The sequence below is a fragment of the Panicum hallii genome, chromosome 3 (assembly GCF_002211085.1).
Source record: "Panicum hallii strain FIL2 chromosome 3, PHallii_v3.1, whole genome shotgun sequence".
In the NCBI taxonomy this organism is placed as follows: domain Eukaryota; kingdom Viridiplantae; phylum Streptophyta; class Magnoliopsida; order Poales; family Poaceae; genus Panicum; species Panicum hallii.
In genome coordinates, this window is record NC_038044.1 from 61,999,650 (window position 1) to 62,020,223 (window position 20,574).

The window sequence follows — 20,574 nt, forward strand, 5'->3', positions numbered from 1 at the left end:
AAACTGATTTGTAAGTACCACGCAAAGACAGGGAGCCGAAAACCATGGGCTTCAAATGTGTGTGTATGAACAAATGCCCGCTGCAAGAGAAGCTTAACCTACGCGATATTTGCCTGCTTCTTTCATATAACCATGTCGCATTTCTACACCGCGTACGGAAACAAAACGCCCAGACAAGGTGCAGAAGTAGCCTGGACGGGGCGAAGAAGAAAGTAAACTCGCCATTCATGTGCTCTCATGTAACAACCACGTCGCATTTCTAAACCCCTTGGTTTTCAGTTTTTTTTTCTTGGTTCCGCGTAAGAAATCACAAGTTTTTCGGGTTACGTTTTGGTGTCCTTTCTTCCCTTTTTTTTTTGGTTTCGGTGCTGTTTTGAGTTTTCCTTTGTCTCATCAGAGAGAGACCAGGTAATGCCCTCAAAAAAAAGAGAGAGAGACCAGGCAACCACGGTTGTCCATGGTGACCTCAAGAAGACCGAGAGGAAATGCAGGTACAGTGCGCAGCCGCTGCATGTACAGTCACACTGACCCCTCTGTTGTCATGGTCAGCGACGACCGCGTTTGCTTACAGAGACCTTGGTCACGTGAGCAGTGTGTTACTGGGCCGAGGACGCCGAACAGCAGCAGTCCATGTGGGCCTGTAGCCTCCTTCGGCGACATTCGGCCCATGGGTGGCTGGCGTAAGGAAGACCATGTATAGCTGAACTTGGGCCGACGAGCCGGCCCCTACCCTGTTGGGCCTAAACTGTAAACATAGGACCAGACCAGCCCACATCGTCAAGCCCCGCCGTCGTCCCGTCCATCCACACCACCACCACACACGAGGAGCACGAGGCCCACCGACGGGATCTGCACCGTCGCTTTCGTAACGGACGGGACAGATCCCGCCAAGCTGTCCGGCCGTACGATCCCACCCCATCGTCATCCCCCGCGACCCCGCATCCCTCCACCTCCGCCCCTGCGCCGTCGCACGACCGCCGCCGTCGCCGCGATCCGCCCGCCGCTGCCGCCGACCGCAGCCGCCGCTCCTCCTCCTTCCCGCGCGCTCCTCGTGGGGGCGGTGGGCCTCGCGCCCCGCTACCCCTACTCGCTTTCCTTCCCCAGGTGCGTGGCAGACCCGCTGCTCCGCAGCTGCAATAAACAATATCTCAAAGAGCAAAAAACGAGCAAGCAATCGCCTCACTAGTCAAACTAAAAGGTCAGTGGAGGATTAGAAGGGGAGGTTAGCGGATTCGGTTGCTCCTCGTCTCTGACTCCTCGTGGGCGGCTGAGTTTGACCGGGGGTGATTGATCCGTGCTCGGTGCGTGCTGCTGCGCTGTGGCTGCAGGGAGGCGTTCTGGTGGGCGTCGCTGCTGCAGAGGCGGAGGGGGCGGAGGAGGAGGGCGGCGGCGGCGGTGCTCCCGAAGATGGCGCGGCCGCCGATCCTGTCCGTCGCGCTGCCAACCGACACCGGCCGCGTTCTCAGCATCCAGTCCCACACCGTCCAGGTGCGGCACCTGCTCTGCCATGCCTCCCCCATCCATATGCTGGTTGCGTTCCTGCTTGCTCACCTCAGCCACTGGTGGTATTTGGACTTCTTCACCCTATGTCTTTGACTCCGTGTCTATGTGTATTGGCATATTGTTGTGGCTTTGCGCACCTATGGCCGGCATGGACGGTGGATGGATACGATTAGGCTATGGCCGGCATGAATGGTGGATGAATTCGGCTGCCAAGCAATTTTTTTTTTTGTGAGTGCTACATGTAGGCTAGGCTAAGAACACTGCTCTGTGGAGTCTGGAGTACGGCGTGCACCACTTCACTGGATGAGTTTTGCATGGATAGGTCTAGGTTGGGTCCTTGCAAGTGTTCCCTTGATGAGCTGATGCCACATATATACATGATGCTGGCTAACCTGCCGCATGCTCTCACGCCATTGGTGTGACTGTTGCCTGCTAAGCGGTGGCACGATGGTTGTGTGAGGGGCCGGTGGTTATTACTGCCTTTTCTTTTGTACGATGGGCGGTTGCGAGTTTGGTTCCACGCTCAACTTCTGGTCGGATTCTTTCGTTGGGGGTTTGTTTAGACAAAATAAGCTGCATGGATTTTGTTTCAAAGTAGGAAACTTTTAGTGTTTTCACTTTCCAATTTGATATTTATGCTCACATGTCGGCTCAAGCTGTCATTGCACTAATTCAGGGGTATGTTGGCAACAAATCAGCTGTCTTTCCCCTGCAACTCCTTGGCTTTGATGTGGATCCAATAAACTCTGTACAGTTTTCTAATCATACAGGTACGGGTAGATCGTACATCATCTCATGTGCAATTTGGTTGGGACACCTAAAATAATTCTCATTATGTGTTCTCTCAGGATACCCAACATTTAGAGGTCAGGTTCTCAATGGCAAACAGCTCTGGGACCTTATTGAAGGACTGGAGGAAAACCAGTTACTCCATTATACCCATTTATTAACAGGTGAAACTGTCATGACTTCTTATAATTAGACTTACTCATTCTTCATGCCTAGGAAAGAACTAGTTGATTACTTGCTTGGTCTTTGCTGATAGTACTTGCAAATATCAGTATCTTTTACTGCCAAAAAATATGGTTCGTTACGCATAGAGTGACATGCTGTTTATGGTTCTCAGGTTATATAGGCTCAGTTTCCTTTTTAGATACTGTGCTACAAGTTGTTGACAAATTACGATCAGTCAATCCTGATCTTGTATATGGTAACCTTTTTGACCTTTCATTATCTGTATGCTTGCGTTACAAAATTTAATAGGGACAAGTTCTTGCCATAGCTTGAGACTGACTAGAAACGGTTAATTCTTGTTTGCTAATTGCAAACATGCTGCAGTCTGCGACCCAGTTCTAGGTGATGAAGGAAAACTATATGTTCCTCAGGAGCTAATATCTGTTTATCAACAGAAGGTAATTTGATCGTATATGCTTATGCCACAATCATGGAATTGCTTGTCCTTGAGCTTTTTAGCATGTCAGGGGTGTTATTTATCGCAAATACTAGTGTCACAAACATGCTTTCACTATATGCCAAAATGCGGTGCTCATGGGTTCTATACTTTCCATTTTGACCCTTCCCGTAGATTAAACTATTAGTTGATATTATAGAACACTATATGTATACTGTTATGTCGTGTAGAATTGATTAGAGCCAATTATGTGCTAAACCTTTTATTCAGACCAGAACTTAGTCTTGTTAGTTTATTTTCCCTTTGTTACTGAGGTATATGGAGTGAAAGTTATGCAATAGGTCAGGACCTTTCATTTCAAATATGCTATTTCTGAGTTCTTATTCTTACGGCATGCTCATAATGCTTTGCAGGGCCCCATATATTTTACTATCCTAATCTATTCATTTTATCATGAAACCATCTGTAGGTTGTTCCAGTTGCTTCGATGCTTACACCTAACCAATTTGAAGTTGAACTACTTACTGGATTGAGGTAGCCATGCTTTTCTTCTGAAAAGAGAAAATATAATGACTGCATGCCATATTTATGCTATATTGCTATTGTTAGATTGTGTGCATACTTTTTTCTTAATGCAATGTATATTTACAGGATCACCTCCGAACAAGATGGCTTGACAGCTTGCAATACCCTCCACAATGCTGGACCACGGAAGGTGTGCCTCTTAACTAATAGATAAATGAACTGTGAATTGTTTTTGATGGGCTACATAGGATACTCATGACCTCTATGGTTCACCTCTTTTATTCCATTTTTCACCCTTTCAAGGGGCTGGTAATGAAGCTACTTGTGTATGGTTGTGATTGGTTTCTATCATCTTCCAGGTGGTTATAACTAGTGCATTTATTGAAGGCAAGCTGCTCCTTATCGGAAGTCACAAAAAAACAGAGGTAAACTCTCAACAGAATTATGCAACTAGTATCTATCTACATGCTTCTATCAATGTACTTCCTCCCTTCCTAAATGTTTGTCACCTGACTTTTGGACATGACGAGTCAACGGTGTCAGACATTTAGGAACAGAGGGAGTACCTGAGTTACAAGTGGAAAATTTATTTGTTCAACAATGTTATTTGTCAAAAGTATGTAGGGTACTGACCAGTCCATGTAGTAGGATGTTTCACAGCTGTGATATATTCATGTGGACTAGTGGTCAACTAGGCCAGGTGCAGTGTATTGAATAGTTGTCAGATTGACATGTAAGCCAGTTTTCAGCTTGGAGTGATTACAATAACAGGTTGACATGTAAGCTAGGTTTAGCTTGTGGTGATTACTTGTGCAGATGGGTGCAGTGTAGATGGGTGTAATTTGGTTTGGAATATACTGGTATGGTATTATCATTTGCATACAGGAGATTTACTCTATCATTTTTTTTTCAGGAACAACCGCCAGAACAATTTAAGATTGAGATACCAAAGATACCAGCATATTTCACGGTATATTGATGTATTTCTATTTTTTAAAATTGTCTACTTCTAGGTTGGAGTGTGGAGCAAGGAATATGAGTGCTGACTCATTGTAGACTGGTTCATGTAGGAGTTCCCTATATTAGTCCATTTAAACTGAGTAAGTCAGTGAGCATGTGGAAGTTGGACGCATGTCACGAAAGGAAAGTACAAAATATATTAGCACACAAAGTGGGTGACAAGCTTCAAATATAAGATACTAAGGTATTTTTTGCAGTTGAAGCGGGTGTCATTGAGTAAGGTAGAAACTACGGAGACAATCATATGATCATGTGCACTAACATTTGAGATGAAATGTTTCAAGTGCGAAAAGAGTTGTGAGCTTGTGAAGTTTCTACTGATTGTAGGAGAGAAGTGGATTGAGCTTTCAACATGTTCTGCACTGCAAGCTTGGTGTTTATAGCGTCACTAGTATTCATTACTTGTATATAAATTTTCACCTGGCTCCATAATGCTTTGCAGGGAACTGGAGATTTAACGACTGCTCTTCTACTTGGATGGAGTAATGTAAGTCCCGGGGAAAGTTCACTGATGTTCATATGGGCTCTTTTTTATCTTATCATGGTTTCTATCTAATGCATGATTGCTCTGCTTTTGATAAACACAGAAATATCCTGATAACCTTGAGACAGCGGCTGAGCTGGCAGTATCCAGTTTGCAGGTATCTCAGTCTTGCTGCTTTATACTATGATCTAACATTTAGCATGGTTTGTTATGCCTTCTGTATCCTGAATTTGGGCAGCATGTTGTATTAGCTATCCTGATATCTGGTTTATATCTTTCATGGATTTTCCTCGCATGTAGTTAGAACTAAACAGTTGATCTCAATTCATAGGTAGGACTGTGTTACTTTGTGGCACTAACACCATTTATATACATAGCTATTCAGAGTTCTAACACATTACACCTTGTGCAGGCACTCCTAAAAAGAACTGTGGAAGACTATAAAAGGTCTGGCTTTGACCCATCAACCAGCAGCTTAGAGATCCGGTTGATTCAAAGCCAAGACGAGATCCGAAACCCAGCTGTTACATGCAAGGCTGTGAAGTATGGCAACTGAATCCATAGCGCTCATGAGAATCACAGACAATAATGACAGGTGCCTGAAGAAGTGTTGCTAAATCAATTTGGTCTCCGCTCTTTCACAAGTATGCCAGGACAAGCCTGCCCCGACTTTCATGAATCGTTGGCTTCAGTTTTGGAATATAGTTTCTGTTATATTATAGCCCCAAAACCAGAAATAATCAGGTTTCATGGGGAGAAAAAAGAATAACGGGGCAGGCTGCTTTAGTTACAGTTTGTCAAGATGCTGTGGCCTTGAGACTCAGATTGTACAAATGGCAGATGCATCCGTTGCATACAATGAATAACAGCCTTGTTGTTCCTGCTGCTGTTGTTTTGGCAATGAGTTGAGGCATTTTTCTGGAATTTCATTGATGAACTGGATGTTTAGTTCTGTTATGCTCGGACCAGCTTCTGTTGTTGCAACACATGACAACAACAGTGCTTTGAGTCGGGTTTTTTCTTAAAAAAAAGGAAAGGAAGTTGATGATTTCCAGAGATTACATAGACTAATCAGGTCTTCGTAGATACCGTGATTTTATCCAGACTAGCAGGTTTGCAGAAAGCAGCAGAGCTGCTGCAAAATGCAAAAATGGCACGTCTATCTCGTTGCTATATAGAATATATGGAATAGATCATGTGCACTCTGCGGTCGACACGATTGGAGCTCTTTTTTTCCTTTATTTTTTCTTCTTTTTTCAGTTGGAATATAATTCCCTGGGATCTCACCACCGTGGAGACAGCCTTTATTCACACGAACCCAAGGACATAGAATAACTGGAAAATGGTACTGAAGAAGCCAAGTTGCTTCGGTTCTCTCTGGCACACACAGCAGGTGGTCAACGAGCGTTATGCCCTTGTGGCTCACGAAGACTACCGCTCTACAATGCTAGGCCACGAGTCTGCAGTACTCATGACCAGTACTGTGTTCCGGGAGGTTTTTTATTAAAACATACATAAATTTCAAACTCAAGTTTTCAATTTACCAAATAGTACTGCAGTGACTTTTAATTCGATGAACAGAAAACAAAATCCTACGAAAAAAAACTCAGTACTGACGGGAGAATCTTTACCAGTAGCCGTGTGGCCGTGGCCGTACCCGTTTTGAATTCACGGCGCGCCTGCTCTGCTCTCCCCTCGACCTGCCCCGGCCGTCCAACGAACCTTAATTTATTCTGCACGCACAGTCACGCACCCGCAGCCGCATGGGATGAGATGGGATCCAGGCACGCGTGGGCCCCACGTCGCCGTTGCTGTCGCACCCCCGTGCTGGTGCACGGTGCCGAGCGCCGGACTGCCGGTACGTGTCAACCACCACCGGCCAGCTGCTGAGCTGCCCACACGCTCCAGCTCGCCGCCTCCATGACCAGCGACGACGATGCCTCAGGGAAGAAGGACGACCTCAAGCAAACTCAAAACTTTTCCTTTTTTAATTTCAAAAAAAAAAAACTTCTCCTTTTTTTGAAAGATCAAGCAATCTCAAAGCTGAACATTTCCATGAGGATGCTTTGACAGTTCTCTACTCCAAGAAGCGAAGGGCTACGTCAGTGTTCCTCCACATAACAGAAGGTGCAAGCATGTCTGAATCCTTTGTTGTCCCAAGTTCAGTAGCGACGATGGCGTTGGCACAAAGGTATGGCAAGCCGTTGCAGTATTCCTTTGCTCCTTTCCATGCCGCTTCCTTTTCCAGGTTGACCTCTTTTCCAGGAGGCATGGCCAAGAGGGAGAGAGAGAACGAAAGATCACTGCGTCACACGTTCTGGCGCGCTGCCACCACAACACGCCACACCATGTCCTTTTGTCCTCGCAGTTTCAACCCTGAACTTTCAAACCAGCCATCGACTTATCTCCACAGCACACTGATTGCCTGCCTGATTGACTAACCCTAGAAAACTGGCGACCGAGAAACTTTCAGCTCGAAAACAGATCAGTGGAGCCTCGAAATCTCAAGAGAAAATGACACAATCAGACAAGGAAAATGCAGAAGAAAACGACGCCGGGAAAGAGGTCAGTTTGGTAATCTCGCCTGCTTAACGTGGCCGCGCACCACTGATCTCCATGAGTCAGCTTCAGATCAGGCAGCCACACATGAAAGCGAGCTGCAGCTGCTGCTGCTGCTGCTGTATTGTTAGCAGGCATTGACACGTCACCGTCATTATCACTCTCTTGTTGCTTCAGCACATGGAAACCATGTGTTGGCTCTCATGGACTGACATTGGACCATTCAACCACCATAATCAAACAGCAAAACTCTGAATTCCAGGGTGGTGCTGATAGTGATGAAGATCATAATAATAGCATAATATTATATTATATTATACAGATTGCTTCATTGGAAACCCAGCAGGATATTACAATATACAAAAGTCCAAAAGAAAAAGATCACAAATAGTGCTCATCGTGTCTCTCTCACTCAGCTCATCGGCTGACTGACTTAACCTAGCTGCTGCTGCTCTGTGACTCACTCCTCTTGTAGCCACTCACTCTTTTGTACAGATTCTCCATGGCCTTGGAATTTCTTGGTTGCATGGACGGACGGACGGACGGACAAAAACAATTCCATCAAAAACCAAAAATAAAAAGGGCATCATTGATTGATGAACTAGGACAGATTACCTAACTAATCCCAACCTCCCTCCCACCCAATCCAATGACTAATAAATCCTCCTCCCAGACAGATGGCAGGGACAGATCAGGAAACTTTGATTAATCCAAGAGGGCTCTCCTTTTTTTTTGATATGCCCTTTGTCCCTGCTCCTCTCTCTGGATTTCTACCAATTCTCTCCCCAGCTAGTGCTCCCAAATTTACATGAGGAACCTGAACCTGAAACTTTATTTACATACAAAAAGATCTGTGGTAAAAATTACCTAAACTCAATATAATATAGCTGTGGGATGGATTGGATGGGTGGATCGGATGGCTTATATAGTTTTTAGGGGTTAAATTTAGGACAAATTGATCCTCTTAATTCCTCACCTCCCCTCCAAGAGCTTTGTGGTAGCAAAAGGAAGCTTTTTGCACCATGGAGGAGAGGAGGAGGGTCTCAGGGTTACTTGGTGTTGTATGCACATCTAGGCCATGGCGGTGATGCCATGGCCACGGCCGCCGCGGCTGCGGTCGAGGCAGTCAAAACCCTCGACGCGGACCGCGGCGGGCTGGAACGCGAACCGGGCGCGGGCGCACGACGCGCCGCGCGGCGACATGGACGGCGCCACCGACGGGCGCGGGTTGGGCCGAGCCACCGGCACCGGGGCGGCCACCACCGGCGGCACCGGCAGGGGCACGGGCATGGGCGGGTAGTCCATGCCGAACCGGCTGTCGTGGACCACCGGGTTTGACGCTCGCCGCGGCGGCGAGCCGCAGAACAGCGGCGGCTGCGGGGACGCCGCCATGAGACCGCTCTCCTCGCCCTGCCAAGAACCGGACACGACCCCGTTAGCGCCTTTGCAGGAGACAAAAACCATGCAAGAACTCGCGGATCTGAAGATGAGGAGGCAAGAAGATCCCACCTTTGACAGGAGGAGGTCCAGGAGATCCACGCCGGCGCCGGCGTCCGAGTAGCCGCCGCTCTGGTGGCACCGCAGGGGCGCCACGGGGCGCCGCGGCTTGGGGCAGAACAGCGGGCTCTTGGAGTCGCTGGCGGCGGCGGACGCGGCGACGGGAAGGGGGCTCTTCATGGCGGCGAAGTGACTCATGTTCTATTCCTTTTTCTTTTGTTTTTCTGGTTAGTTGATCAGATCTAAAATTTAGACAACCCTGCAATAACAAGAAACATGCAAGCAAACGTTAGCTACCTCAGTTGAGTGGAAACAACGAAGCAGAAAAAAAAAGTAAAATATTTCAGGAATAGATGCGACAGATCTGAGTTTGGAGGGGATAAAACAGCAGAAGGATAAGGAAAACTAGAACTATAGGGTGGGGTGAAGCTTTGGGAAGGATTTGTGAGAGTTTTGCTCATAAAATTCAAAACTTTGAACAGACGTGTGCAAGAAAGTGTGCTCTTTGCCGATGAAACGAGTCCGTGTGAAGATTCGTGACCACTAGCCTCACAAAAACCAAATTTTCTAGAGATTTGCAGCAAGGTAGGTTACTAGTAAAGATGAACTGGGTGCAAGAACAAGCACAGATCTCAACTATTCAGAAGGGAAAGCAAGATAGATGTTGATACCTGAAGCTTTTGCCTCTGGACTTCTCTCTCCTAGGATAGAGAGAGAGGAGGAGCAAGAAGAAGCCAGGAACTATTGTTACTCCTACCAAGAAAATAAAACAAAACAAGAAAAAAGAAAGCTCAAGCTTTGAGTGGAGCTGCTGGATGAGGAGGAAGGAGAGGAATGGAGGGGAATGGGTGCCTTAAATAGGCCGAAAATGATGGGGCACCACAAACCACGCAGGAGCGACAGCTTACCCGCAGGGTAGTAGCAAGGGCCATTATTTTATTCGTTTATTTTCCAAATTTTCAAAAGAATCTTTTTTTGTGTACATATTTAATCAGTGATGCATACGGGGAACAGATTGAGCAGAAGCTGGTGGGGGACAGGACAGGAGGAAATTATGGATTTTATTTTCGGCCTGCACGGCAAAACTGGTGGCATGATTGACGAGTTTAGCAATGGGGTCCTTTTCACCCTCTGCTTGGTCAAAGTACCTTTTTTATTTTCCAAATTGTTCTTTCTTAGAGGATCTGGTCATGAGAAATGAGATACAATTGCATTTTTGAGAATTTGTACTCCACTCCACACACTCTTTATTTCTTGCTATGTGCGGTGTTCTAGAATTCAGACTGGTGCCAACGATTTCGGAATTATTTGTGCTGCATGTGGATACAGTCCTCTTGTACAGTAACAATGTCCTTTTGTATTTGTCTACTTAAATTATAATTAGCATTCATTATTAGCGGTATTTTCAATAAAAAATATTGGAACCTACCAATTATTTCATGGAAACTAGTAAAAGGGAACTACTAATGTGTAGATTAGTATAGTTTGTGCGTTCTTGGTAACATAAGGAGACATGGATGTACAAAATCATGAATTTAAGGAGTTCACCTACCAAAATGAGGTAGCGTGCTTCTACCCGCTACAATCGAGAGAGGCGAGAGGGGGGGCGATTCGTTCTTCCGCTGGTGAGGTCACCGTTCCCCTTCGTCTCTGGCGGCCTTTGGGCCCTCGGATGTGTGCCGAAATAGCGGTTCTCTGTCTAGCGGTTTAGATTACGTCCTAGGTCTTCTAAGTTTAGGTTTCCCGGCGTCGGTGGCGAGACGGTGGCGGTGGCGGCGCTGAGAGGGAATAAGCCATCTTGGGCATTTTCTCATCCTGGTGGCGCTTCTCTCACGCATTGTCTGCAAGCCCGTGGAGGAGGGGCTTCCTGCGTGGAGCTCCTGTACAGGAGGCCAGCCCCGATTCGTCTCTGCCTCCGGCGGACGGTGGAGGTACGGGGCTTCGGCTTCATAGATGTAGTGCAGGGTGGAGGAGTTGCGGATGATTAGTGGCTGGGCCATACTCGATCTTCCTTCGACGGCGACGGTCGTCGCCGACGAGCTTTGGTCCAGGATTAGAGGAGCTCGGGGTGCGGCCCCGGTCGATGGGCTATCGGCGCCTTCATCTCATCCGTGTGGGTGAATGTTTACTGCGACTCTTCTCAAAGCCTTGTGGCGATAGGGTTCCTCGTGATCTGGGGAAGACGGCGAACTGGTGACGAATTCCAGTGGCTTCCAGCGGCGGGCGGCGGAATCAGGTTCCGGAGGATTGGAGGTGAAGAAGGTCCTAAGGACTTATATGTAATTTTGTTGTTTGCTAGGGGTCTGAATACCTGCCGTCTATATCCTTCTCAGATGTACCTGTATTTGGACGGGTCTTTGTACGGTTTCCTTAACATCAATACAAGTATGTTTTGATAAAAGGAAAATGAGGTAGCGTGCATTCGGTTGATCTGAGTCAGCGCAACACAAAAAACTAAACATGCCAAAACAAATGTTGTAGTTGGAGGAGAACATTTCTGCCCCAGACTCAAATATCTATCCGTGCACCACAGTTCAAATATCTAAGATCGAATTTCCCATGATAGTCTTTAGATAGAATTAAGGAATGTATTTTCTGCAAGTTTGTAATTTTATTCTATTTTGATTTTTTTATCAAGGGAAAAGTCCGGTTTATAACCTCGAACTATTGCAAAAGTCTTATTTTCAACCTTCAACTCAAAAAGCGGATAATTTGTAACTTGTGTTCCGATATGTACCACTATATGTTTACAATTTGTACCATGAGTTTCACACAAATATATATTTGCCAAACCTACATTTTCAACTAAACGTTATCGACGAGGTTACCATGATTCTTTTTCAATAATTGTGTATGTTGTTCTGTGTAGGTTGCATTATTCTCACTAGCTCTCAGTGTGTGAGTGTGTGTGTGTGTGTAGCAACACCCTATGGAGGTTTTATAGCAAGATTGACCAATATTGCGAAGGAGGGAGGGTTGTGGATGTACTATAAGCAGGGAGTGATATAGTGGTACGACGAATTTGAGTGACAACAGCTAAAAAGAAAATCTTGGTTACGTTGTAGAGAGCTCGGGGAGCTTGGCGGAGGATTGACATGTATGGATTTTTATAGAAATTTTGCACGCGGCAGTGGAAGTGACCGAAAAGAAAGGCAAGTACCATATGGTTTTGATCCATGCATGATTGGTCGGTATGGTACTCCACAACACCCTCGATGTGGCATTGTAGGCATAGAATTTTCATTTAAACCCTTCTAACAAGAGCGCGCATAAATCTCTCTTTGATTTTGTTTCCCTTGCCATGATTCCACCCAATGAGCTGTGCGCAACAGGCGTGGCTTGCATGTCACTGTTACAGAAACGACCTTTTCTCCTCATTTATCCTTGCCAGTTTTAGGTTCCGGAAGAGGTCTGGTGCCGCCAGGGAAGAGGTCTGGTGCCGCCGCGTGCCTCTGGGGAAGCGGCCGCTAAGCCAGCCCTGCCACGTGTCCGGTGGCAGCTAGCCTTCCGCGGGAAGCCAGCCCAACTACGGCATTAAATGCGGGTAGGTGGGGTGCGCGTGCCCGAGATAGGGCATGGGCTGCCCACTGACATGTTGGGTAGGTATGCTGACATCACGGTAAGCCCGCCTGTTACCGAGGTGGCGCGTTACATCACCACACTGTGTACGCAGACGGGCGGCGTGTAGTCACAACACAGCGTCGCGCGCGTGAGCAAAGGGTAATCATGATCTGCTGCAGGAGGGCCGCGGCGTGCGCTGCTACAGTGCGCGCGGAGTCTACAGCACGGCAGGTCAACATAGCCCCTTCGCCTGTCAGCGGGAACTGTGACCCAACAGTGTCAGCACGTCTCCTACTATGCATGTCACTGGCAGCAGATCCTGTGCAGACGAGACGGCACAAGACCAAATCGAGACGGAGGATACGCACTGGAGCGAAGGGGAAGATTTCCGAATCTGAAACATTTCAGACTACAATGTGTATATTATGTAATATATCGCCGGATCCACCTGTCGGGACCCCGCTCAGTGTACGCGCTCCCCTTGAGGCTATAAAAGGGAGGGCGCGCATGTTAGAACACAGGGCACTCGAAGGCTCTCTCAACCTTTCCAAAGTTCTTGAGGATTCAGAGACTCCCAAGCTCACAAGCTCTCGGAAATTTTAAGTTCTCACAAGCAATACAACACACAGCGGACGTAGAGTTTTACGCTCTGGCGACCTGAAACACTCTAAACCTTTGTGTGCTTTCCGTGTTCATTCACCCCTTGATCTAGCATACCTTGACTTCCCCAAACTCATCCTAGACTAGGATTAGGCGGGTGCATTCTGCCACCCGGCTGGAGATTTCCTCCGACAGAGTTATTCACGGGTTAGTTTAAAAGGAAGGCATTCTATTCAAAGTCACATGTGTTATGTAAGTGGGGTGATAAAAGAATCTGTGCGTGAGGCAAGAGGTTTCGGGTTCGAGTCCTAGACTAATAATCCGGATCTTTAGTCTTGAATTCGTAGTCCCGATTCAATAACCGGGATTAAAGAGGGCTGGGAACCGGGACTATTAGGGAATTCTGTGCTTAGTGCGTGCTACGGGTCACCAACTAAAACAAAGTGAAAATAAATAAACAATTCCCTTTGAAAATCAAGATCCCTTAATCTACGAATAATCAACACTAATCTAGCATTTGTTAGCACGTAGGCTCAATAGTCTATGCAAGTTTGACCAGGAAAGGGTGCAACGACGACGGAGCCAAAGGGAAGAATATCAAGCCGTGCGTGAGCTGTCCCCCCACGATCGCATACATGTAACGTTTAGTGGGCAAATATTTATATATAAATACTGTACGACAACGGCATCTTCCTACCGGGCTCGTCGCCGATGCGATCCCGGGCGCCGGTGAGCGAGCGAGCGGGAGGGAGAGGGAAAGGGTCCAGCGGCCGTGCTAGTGGCCATGTGAGGCCATCGAGGACCGGCCCGGCCCGGCCGGCCTCGTTGATTATGGCTAGCGTGCAGGATCTCGGGGAGATCGTGGCCGAGCAATGCAATCAACGGCGTCTGCTCACTACAGCTCCTATATTAAACGAAAAGGCGAGGAGCGACAGTAGTAGTGGTTAAGCCCTTTAATCACGTAGTGCCTAGCTTTCTTTTTGGGCCTGTCAAAGGCTGCCGTTTGTCATCATCACGGCTCCCCCCCAGAAGCTCGTCAGAGTTTGAACACTGATGTATGGCATCCAGTGGTTGTAGGTATTGAGACCGTAAGGCTAATCGCAATGGAGGTTTTATGGTGAGTTTTATAATATTAATTACTATGATATATTAGCATTTTTGATGATGTAGCACTGATTTAATAAGAGAAGAGAATGAACCAGTTTCATCCCTACGACACTCTGCTAACTCGTTTCCAAGACGCTGGATATGGCGTGAAACGACCATTGTGACCGCCGTTGTTTCATGGGGGATCCCGTGCGCATTTAATTACACTTAATTACACTGGTTACAAATATACATGCCACACTAGATCAACTAGCATTTAATTACACTGGTCAGCTTTGGAAACAGTGAAACGAAACTCTCCATTGAGACATAGTGTTTCATTCATCCCCCAAACTGATGTGGCATTCTTGGAAACAGGGATATGAAACGTCCCATTGTAATTAGCCTAACCATACGTGTAGCGAACATTGTAGATAGATTTTCTGAAGAGTAAAATAACATGGGCGGTCCTCGAACTTGTCTTGAGGTTGCTGAACTCTTAAAATGCACTTTTAGATCCATAAACTTGTTCGGAGGTGCCATTCGAGTCCCTGGACTCTCAAGATGTATCTTCGAACTCCCAAACTTGTCACAAGACGCATCCCTACATTTATGATTCAAACATTGTGATCTTGGACTAGCAATCGGTCTCAGAAGTAATTAAATTTCGTTACACAGAAGTAATATCAAGTGACTTCGTACTTGGAAGCAAACATACATTATAATTCAATAAGAAACATGAATCCTTTAAATTACATTTCGATTTATGTTTCTAAACACAGAGCGAGGTAACGGAATCGAACCGCGGCCATTGGACGGGGGACACGTGTGCCGCGTACCACACTGGAACCTGCCACCTGTCGGCAGGCGCACAAGCGACACAGCACATGCAGTCGGCACACCGCACGCCCTCGCACTGAATAAAAACCACCACGTGATGTGCCGGCCGCCGCCGATCTGCTTCCGGCCGGCGGTTCACACCCTTGCTCGCAACCTGCCCTGCACAACAGCACGAGATAGGATAGGATGTGCGATCGATCCATACCGTATGGGCATGTGGATCCATGGTGACATGGTCCAGCTAGCGGCTGCGCAACCAGGCCAGGCTGGGGTTCGTCGTCAGGTTAGGGGCTAGCCATGCTGCGACCCGCAGCCGCAAGCATGGCGCGACGAGAGCGAGCTGAATGGCGGGACGTCGTCTTCCTCGTCGTGCTCACCACCAGCTACGCGTGGTGCGTTGATGGCGGTGGGGCTGCCGGGGCGCCGGCGGTCGCCTTCAACGGCCGGCCTGTGCTGCTTTTACCAGCTGCCGGGGTTGCTGTGTGTGGGTGGGGGCAGGGCAGCCATGTTTACGGCATGCTTCCGCTGCCATGATGGCATCATCGATCGGCCGGCCCACTACTAGTTGGGAGCTGTGAAGATGATGGCCGTCTGGTTAACTGTTTTGTGAGGATTTCGTACGCCTTTGCTTGTTCGATTATTTGTTAGGCTCATCAATTCGAGAGAGGAAAAAACGAAGAATTTTTTGCCATTGCCCCCCCCCCCTCTGATGAACTACAAGCTAGAGAGGGCTCAGTTCCCAAGTTGGCTCCGCTTCGAAATTGTGGGCGCAAAGACCTTCTCCAAAATTCGGCATTTTATATTGTATGGACTTGAGAGATGGTAAAAATACGAAATTTTCCAATCAAGCGTGCACCCGGGTCATGCAGTTTTATTTGATTATATATCGTTTTTGCAACAGGCTCGTACGGAAAATCGAGAATTACCACGAGATCGAAAAACCGCCTCACTGAAGCTGCAAATGACAACAAAAAGGAAACAGAAAGAAGGAGGGCAGGACTCAGATCGGGTATGCCGTCTTGCAAAACGAGACAAAAAGAACAGGACTAACATGGGTGTGCCTTCGTCATCTAGCCAGGGCGGAAATTCTCCTCAGTAAACAGTAAGATTTGACCTCCTGTGGTCCTATATGGTAACAAAGACACCAATAAGTTGAGTGAGTCACGGGCTAGCTAGCTCTCTAAAATTACCCCTTCTAAAAATGCGTTAAAGCACCGTCACCGTCATCTGGCTAATTACAGTTGACGTTGAGATAAAAATAAAAAAAAACCTGCACACTTGGCGTTTCAACAACTAAGCTTAGCTCTACATTAGCGAGCATCTTTTTTTCCCTTAAAAAATAAACATATTACCACGATCACATGCACGCACGCACACTCGTTTAATCTCACGCACGCAGGGGTAAATACCGTAACCGTCACACCACGGCACCACACCTTGTAAAACGCACGCAACGAGTAGGGAGGTGTAGATTCGGATAAACACCGGTAAATAAAGCCTCGGAAACCGCTTTGGTTATGGAAAATGATGGAGCATCACGGCGACAACAAAATTTTTTTTAAAAAAATCAGAGCATCTAGCACGCATCTCAACCCCACGGGGAGCTCAGGATCCGGACGGACCCCATGTTGGGTTCCTGTCCCCTGCGCCACCATCGCTGCAGCCTGCAGCAGCTAGCTACCTCAGCATGTCACGTTGCGGTTGCAGAGAGGCTCGCAGGTCATCGCTGCATATGATTCGATTTCGAATAAAATACGCGCGAATTGGTTGGGTTTCAGTACTTCTCTTTTCTGCGTGGCAGGATTTACTGGAGTTTTTAAATTCGGTACGAAGCTTCGTACGGTGGGAGCCATTGTTTGTGTCATGTCATCTCTTTATTAATACTATTCACGCACCAACAGCTGCCCGGCCAGCGTCCCCACGTCGCCCGCTGCTCCGGGCCGTTGGATCGGCCGGGTGGACGTCCAGATCTTATCATTTTGCAAACAAATTCTTGGAACTTCGGATAAATCAACCAGCAGTCTGCTCTCCTCTCAGCAGTAGTCCAACCTTCCCGATTTATGAAAATTTTAAAAAACTTTAATTTTCATTAAAATCATCCCGCCATCCTAGTCCTCTCTTAGGAATATTTTTAGAAAAACGCTCAGATTTTAATTAAATCGGACCACAACTCATTCTATCCGTTCTTTCTGCACAAGCAACGTTATACAAACAATTTGAACACCAAAATACGTTGAAATAAAAAATTGTTCAATATAAAATTTGATAATTTTTTAAAAAAACTACAACTTCATTATAGAGCAAATTTTAAAATTCAAAATGCTTTCACCATTCATTTGCATAAATGCTTGCATGCGATCTGTCGTATCTACAATATGGATACCAAACTATCTTCAAATTAAAAAAATATTCAATACAAAAGTTGCTCAGAATTTCAAAATCTACAGCTTTGTTATATAGTACAAATTTTAAATTCAAAACATTGTTACAATTCATCCGCATAAATGTTTACGTGAGATCCATTCTACCTACAGTTCGGATACCAAAACTTCTTTTAAATACAAAAATTGCTCAAAATTTCAAACCAAAAGCTTTGCTACACAGTAAAATTTTAAAATAGATGATAACAAAAAATACTAAATATAACAAAAAAAGAAAGTCCAATTTCCATAAAAAACAATATCCTACTTAAATATTAAATATTAGTGTCACAGTGTTCAAAATATACACCAAATACAACAACAGGCTGCAAATCATGACACCTACATATATAATAATTACTACTCTGAATTAAAATCTGTATCAACTACAATCCACGAAATAGGTACGGGTCCTGCGTGGTAAAGCCGCGTGCCTTTCTAGCCTTTTACTACGAAAGCTGCACCAAAAGAAGGCCGGCCACTGTTTCGCCTGCTGTTCCCGGCCGTCAGATTGCCCCGGCGGATGGCTCAGATTGTGAGTCCCGGTCATTTTGCAAAAATACTCTGGATCTTTAGTGCAATCAACCTGCAGTCCGGCCTTCTTGCTCAGGTAATTTTGCGGAAAAGTGCACAGATTTTCTCAAAATCTACTCGTAGTCCAACCTTCCCGGTTTAGGGAAATTTGCAAAGAAACCTTGAGCTTTATAAAATCAATCCGCCATCCTCATCCTCTCTCAGGAATTTTTTAGAAAAACAATTAGATTTTAATTAAATCAAACCATAATCCGTTCCATTTTTACTTCTACATGAGCAATATTATACGTACAACTTAAACACAAAACGCGTTGAAATCAAAAGTTGTTCCATATAAAATTTGATAAAAAATTTAAATACTACAACATCATTATAGAGAAAATTTTAAAATTCAAAACGCTTTCGCAATTCATTTGCACAAATGCTCCCTTCTATTTGCTGAAAATCAACCCGCAGTTTAGGGAATTATTTTTGAAAAAGAACCTCCATATCTTACACAAACAAACCTGCCACGATATGAGATCCTATTCTTCTAACTAAAAACATACGAACCCTGTAAGAATACGTCATTCCTAATTCCTAATAATAAAGTACCACGGCAATATAATATCTTATTTTGCCAAAAACATAATGACGGCAAAGCCGCGCGCGATTTTCTAGTGGAGATGATACACACCCACTTGAGATATTTGGTGTGATTGAGAAAGTTGTTGGGCCTAAGCAAAGGCCTCGGCCGGGAAGGGGCACCAAATGGATGGGTCGGAAGCTATATGGGCCGAGAGATTTTCTTGGGCTATTGGCCCAGTTTTCATAGCAGGCTGTGGACTTGAGTACGTTTCGTCTTTGCGGGCCTGGAGTGAGCCGCCCGATATGAGCCCACTCAAATGAGCTGTCCAGGCTCGGAATTTTTTTTAAAAAAAGTTAAAAAATTAAATTCGAAAAAGGGTGCTGTTTTGGAAATTTTTAAAAAATAGGTGCCCCCCGCACGATCAAAAGGCGGGAGGCGTGGGGCCGGAGACCTCCCGCCCATCCAACGGGCGGGAGGTCCCAAAATTTTTCCCAGGCCCCTCCCGAGGGCCTCCCCCCTAAGGTATCGGGCGGGAGGTTCCCATTCTTTCTTATTTTTTATTCGAATTTATATTTTACAAACTATTTAAAATTCATATTTTTTTCAAATACAAGATTTATTCGCCATACTCTTTTGTATACATATAAAATTTTAGTTCAATTTTACGAAGAAGATTAATGTATCTAAAACTCGTATGAAGATGGTTAAACGATAACGTTTTGCAACGTAAAATCCAAATATTACGATAGTACGATACATCAACTCATTAAAAATAAAATAATATCATACAAAAAACAGTTTAAATATACAGAGTCCACCGAATTAGGAGTATCTGCTCCGTCTGTCCCAGTCCTCGCGCTCTCTTGGTCCTCCCCCTTAGTCCTAGGCCGTCGGCGTATGTGCTCCTCCGAGTACGTGAGTGCATCTGGAGCACGATGAGGACAAGGCGGAGGAGGCGCTGGCGTGAACGGGTCATCCTGGGACTGTGGAGCTGGAGCGTCATACGTCTGGGAGGGACCAATGATGTCAGGCCCGGCGCCGCCGCCCTCTAACTCCGACAAACTGACGGAGCCGCCGTCCCAGCCGTCCCAGTCCGGTACACCGAACAGACCATCGTGTGTAGGAGCTCCCATCGACCAAGCATGCTGAGTATAGCCTTGAGAATACGGAGCAGCTGGCGTCGAACCCGACGGGAGAGACGTTCCTGGAGCATAGGCGCCAAACATCTGAGGCTCCATTCTTGCAGGAGGAGGCTCCATTGCCGTCGAGTGCATGACTATAAAAATAAACGAAATTAGTCGTGTAAATTAAAGTTGATCGAAATGGCAATTATAAAGGACTTACAGCTCGAACTGGCGGCAGTACCGCTGGACGCTGCGTGCGGTGCTGCAGAGGTCGACGGGCCAGCTGTGTACGTGTGAGCGGACGCATGAGATGAACTGGAGGCCCCCTGTTGGGCGGGCGGGATGCCCCTCGGGGAACCTCCCGCCCGTTGGACGGGCGGGATGACGCTGCGGCCACGTCAGGGGCCTCTTCGCGAATAAGAAAAATTTCTTATTCGCGAAGAGACCCTTGGGAGGGGTCTGGGAAAAATTTTGGGAGGTGTTTGCCCCATTCCCGCCCGTTGATCGGGCGAGAGGCACCCATTTTTCGAAAATTTCCAAAACGGCACCCCTTTTTCGAATTTAATTTTTTTAACTTTTTTTAAATAAATCTCCAGGCTCGTCTGTTAAATTGGCCGGGCCTAATTCTGTGCGCCAGATTTTTGATATGATGCGACCACGCAAAATACAGAAAAAGATGCCAGAGCTACCAAACATTATCAGAACCAAACAAGGGCTAAGCTTAGATACGATTCGCAGCCAAATAGATCAGCCTTTTTCTCTCTAATTATCATCCACGTCTTGGCACCTAATCTCTATCGTCCACTGCATTCTCTTATGGCGGGCACACGAGAGCTAGGTCC

The 20,574-nt window shown here is 46.3% G+C and overlaps 2 protein-coding genes across 4 annotated transcripts; one reads left to right on the top strand and one right to left on the bottom strand.

The window, feature by feature from the left end:
* Window positions 1-968: 968 nt before the first annotated feature.
* LOC112886953 (pyridoxal kinase) lies at window positions 969-5,867 on the top strand. 3 transcript variants are annotated; one of them, XM_025953000.1, is made up of 13 exons: window positions 969-1,104; window positions 1,329-1,488; window positions 2,180-2,273; window positions 2,352-2,456; window positions 2,630-2,713; window positions 2,842-2,915; window positions 3,384-3,448; window positions 3,566-3,629; window positions 3,799-3,864; window positions 4,353-4,409; window positions 4,902-4,946; window positions 5,047-5,100; window positions 5,356-5,867. In XM_025953000.1, exons 2-13 carry the CDS (start codon window positions 1,408-1,410, stop codon window positions 5,497-5,499), a joined length of 933 nt encoding a protein of 310 aa, XP_025808785.1. In that variant the 5' UTR covers window positions 969-1,104; window positions 1,329-1,407; the 3' UTR covers window positions 5,500-5,867. The 3 variants fall into 3 exon arrangements, with proteins under 3 accessions (XP_025808785.1, XP_025808784.1, XP_025808783.1); XM_025952999.1 differs by having other exon boundaries at window positions 971-1,222; XM_025952998.1 differs by having other exon boundaries at window positions 971-1,198.
* Window positions 5,868-7,796: 1,929 nt separating this feature from the next.
* On the bottom strand, window positions 7,797-9,824 carry LOC112887379 (LIM domain-binding protein 3-like). Its single transcript, XM_025953528.1, has 3 exons — window positions 9,671-9,824; window positions 9,012-9,258; window positions 7,797-8,912 (listed from the first exon to the last, which is right to left on the bottom strand). The coding sequence occupies exons 2-3, from the start codon at window positions 9,195-9,197 to the stop codon at window positions 8,574-8,576; spliced, it is 525 nt and encodes a 174-aa protein (XP_025809313.1). The 5' UTR covers window positions 9,198-9,258; window positions 9,671-9,824; the 3' UTR covers window positions 7,797-8,573.
* Between the last annotated feature and the right edge of the window lie 10,750 nt (window positions 9,825-20,574).

Coding starts and splice junctions, on each gene's coding strand:
- LOC112886953 (XM_025953000.1), top strand. CDS start 1,408: ATGGCGCGGCCGCCGATCCTGTCCGTCGCGCTGCCAACCGACACCGGC. Junction 2,457..2,629: donor TTATACCCATTTATTAACAG/GTGAAACTGTCA, acceptor TATGGTTCTCAG/GTTATATAGGCTCAGTTTCC. Junction 5,101..5,355: donor TGGCAGTATCCAGTTTGCAG/GTATCTCAGTCT, acceptor CACCTTGTGCAG/GCACTCCTAAAAAGAACTGT.
- LOC112887379 (XM_025953528.1), bottom strand. CDS start 9,197: ATGAGTCACTTCGCCGCCATGAAGAGCCCCCTTCCCGTCGCCGCGTCC. Junction 8,913..9,011: donor TGGACCTCCTCCTGTCAAAG/GTGGGATCTTCT, acceptor GGTTCTTGGCAG/GGCGAGGAGAGCGGTCTCAT.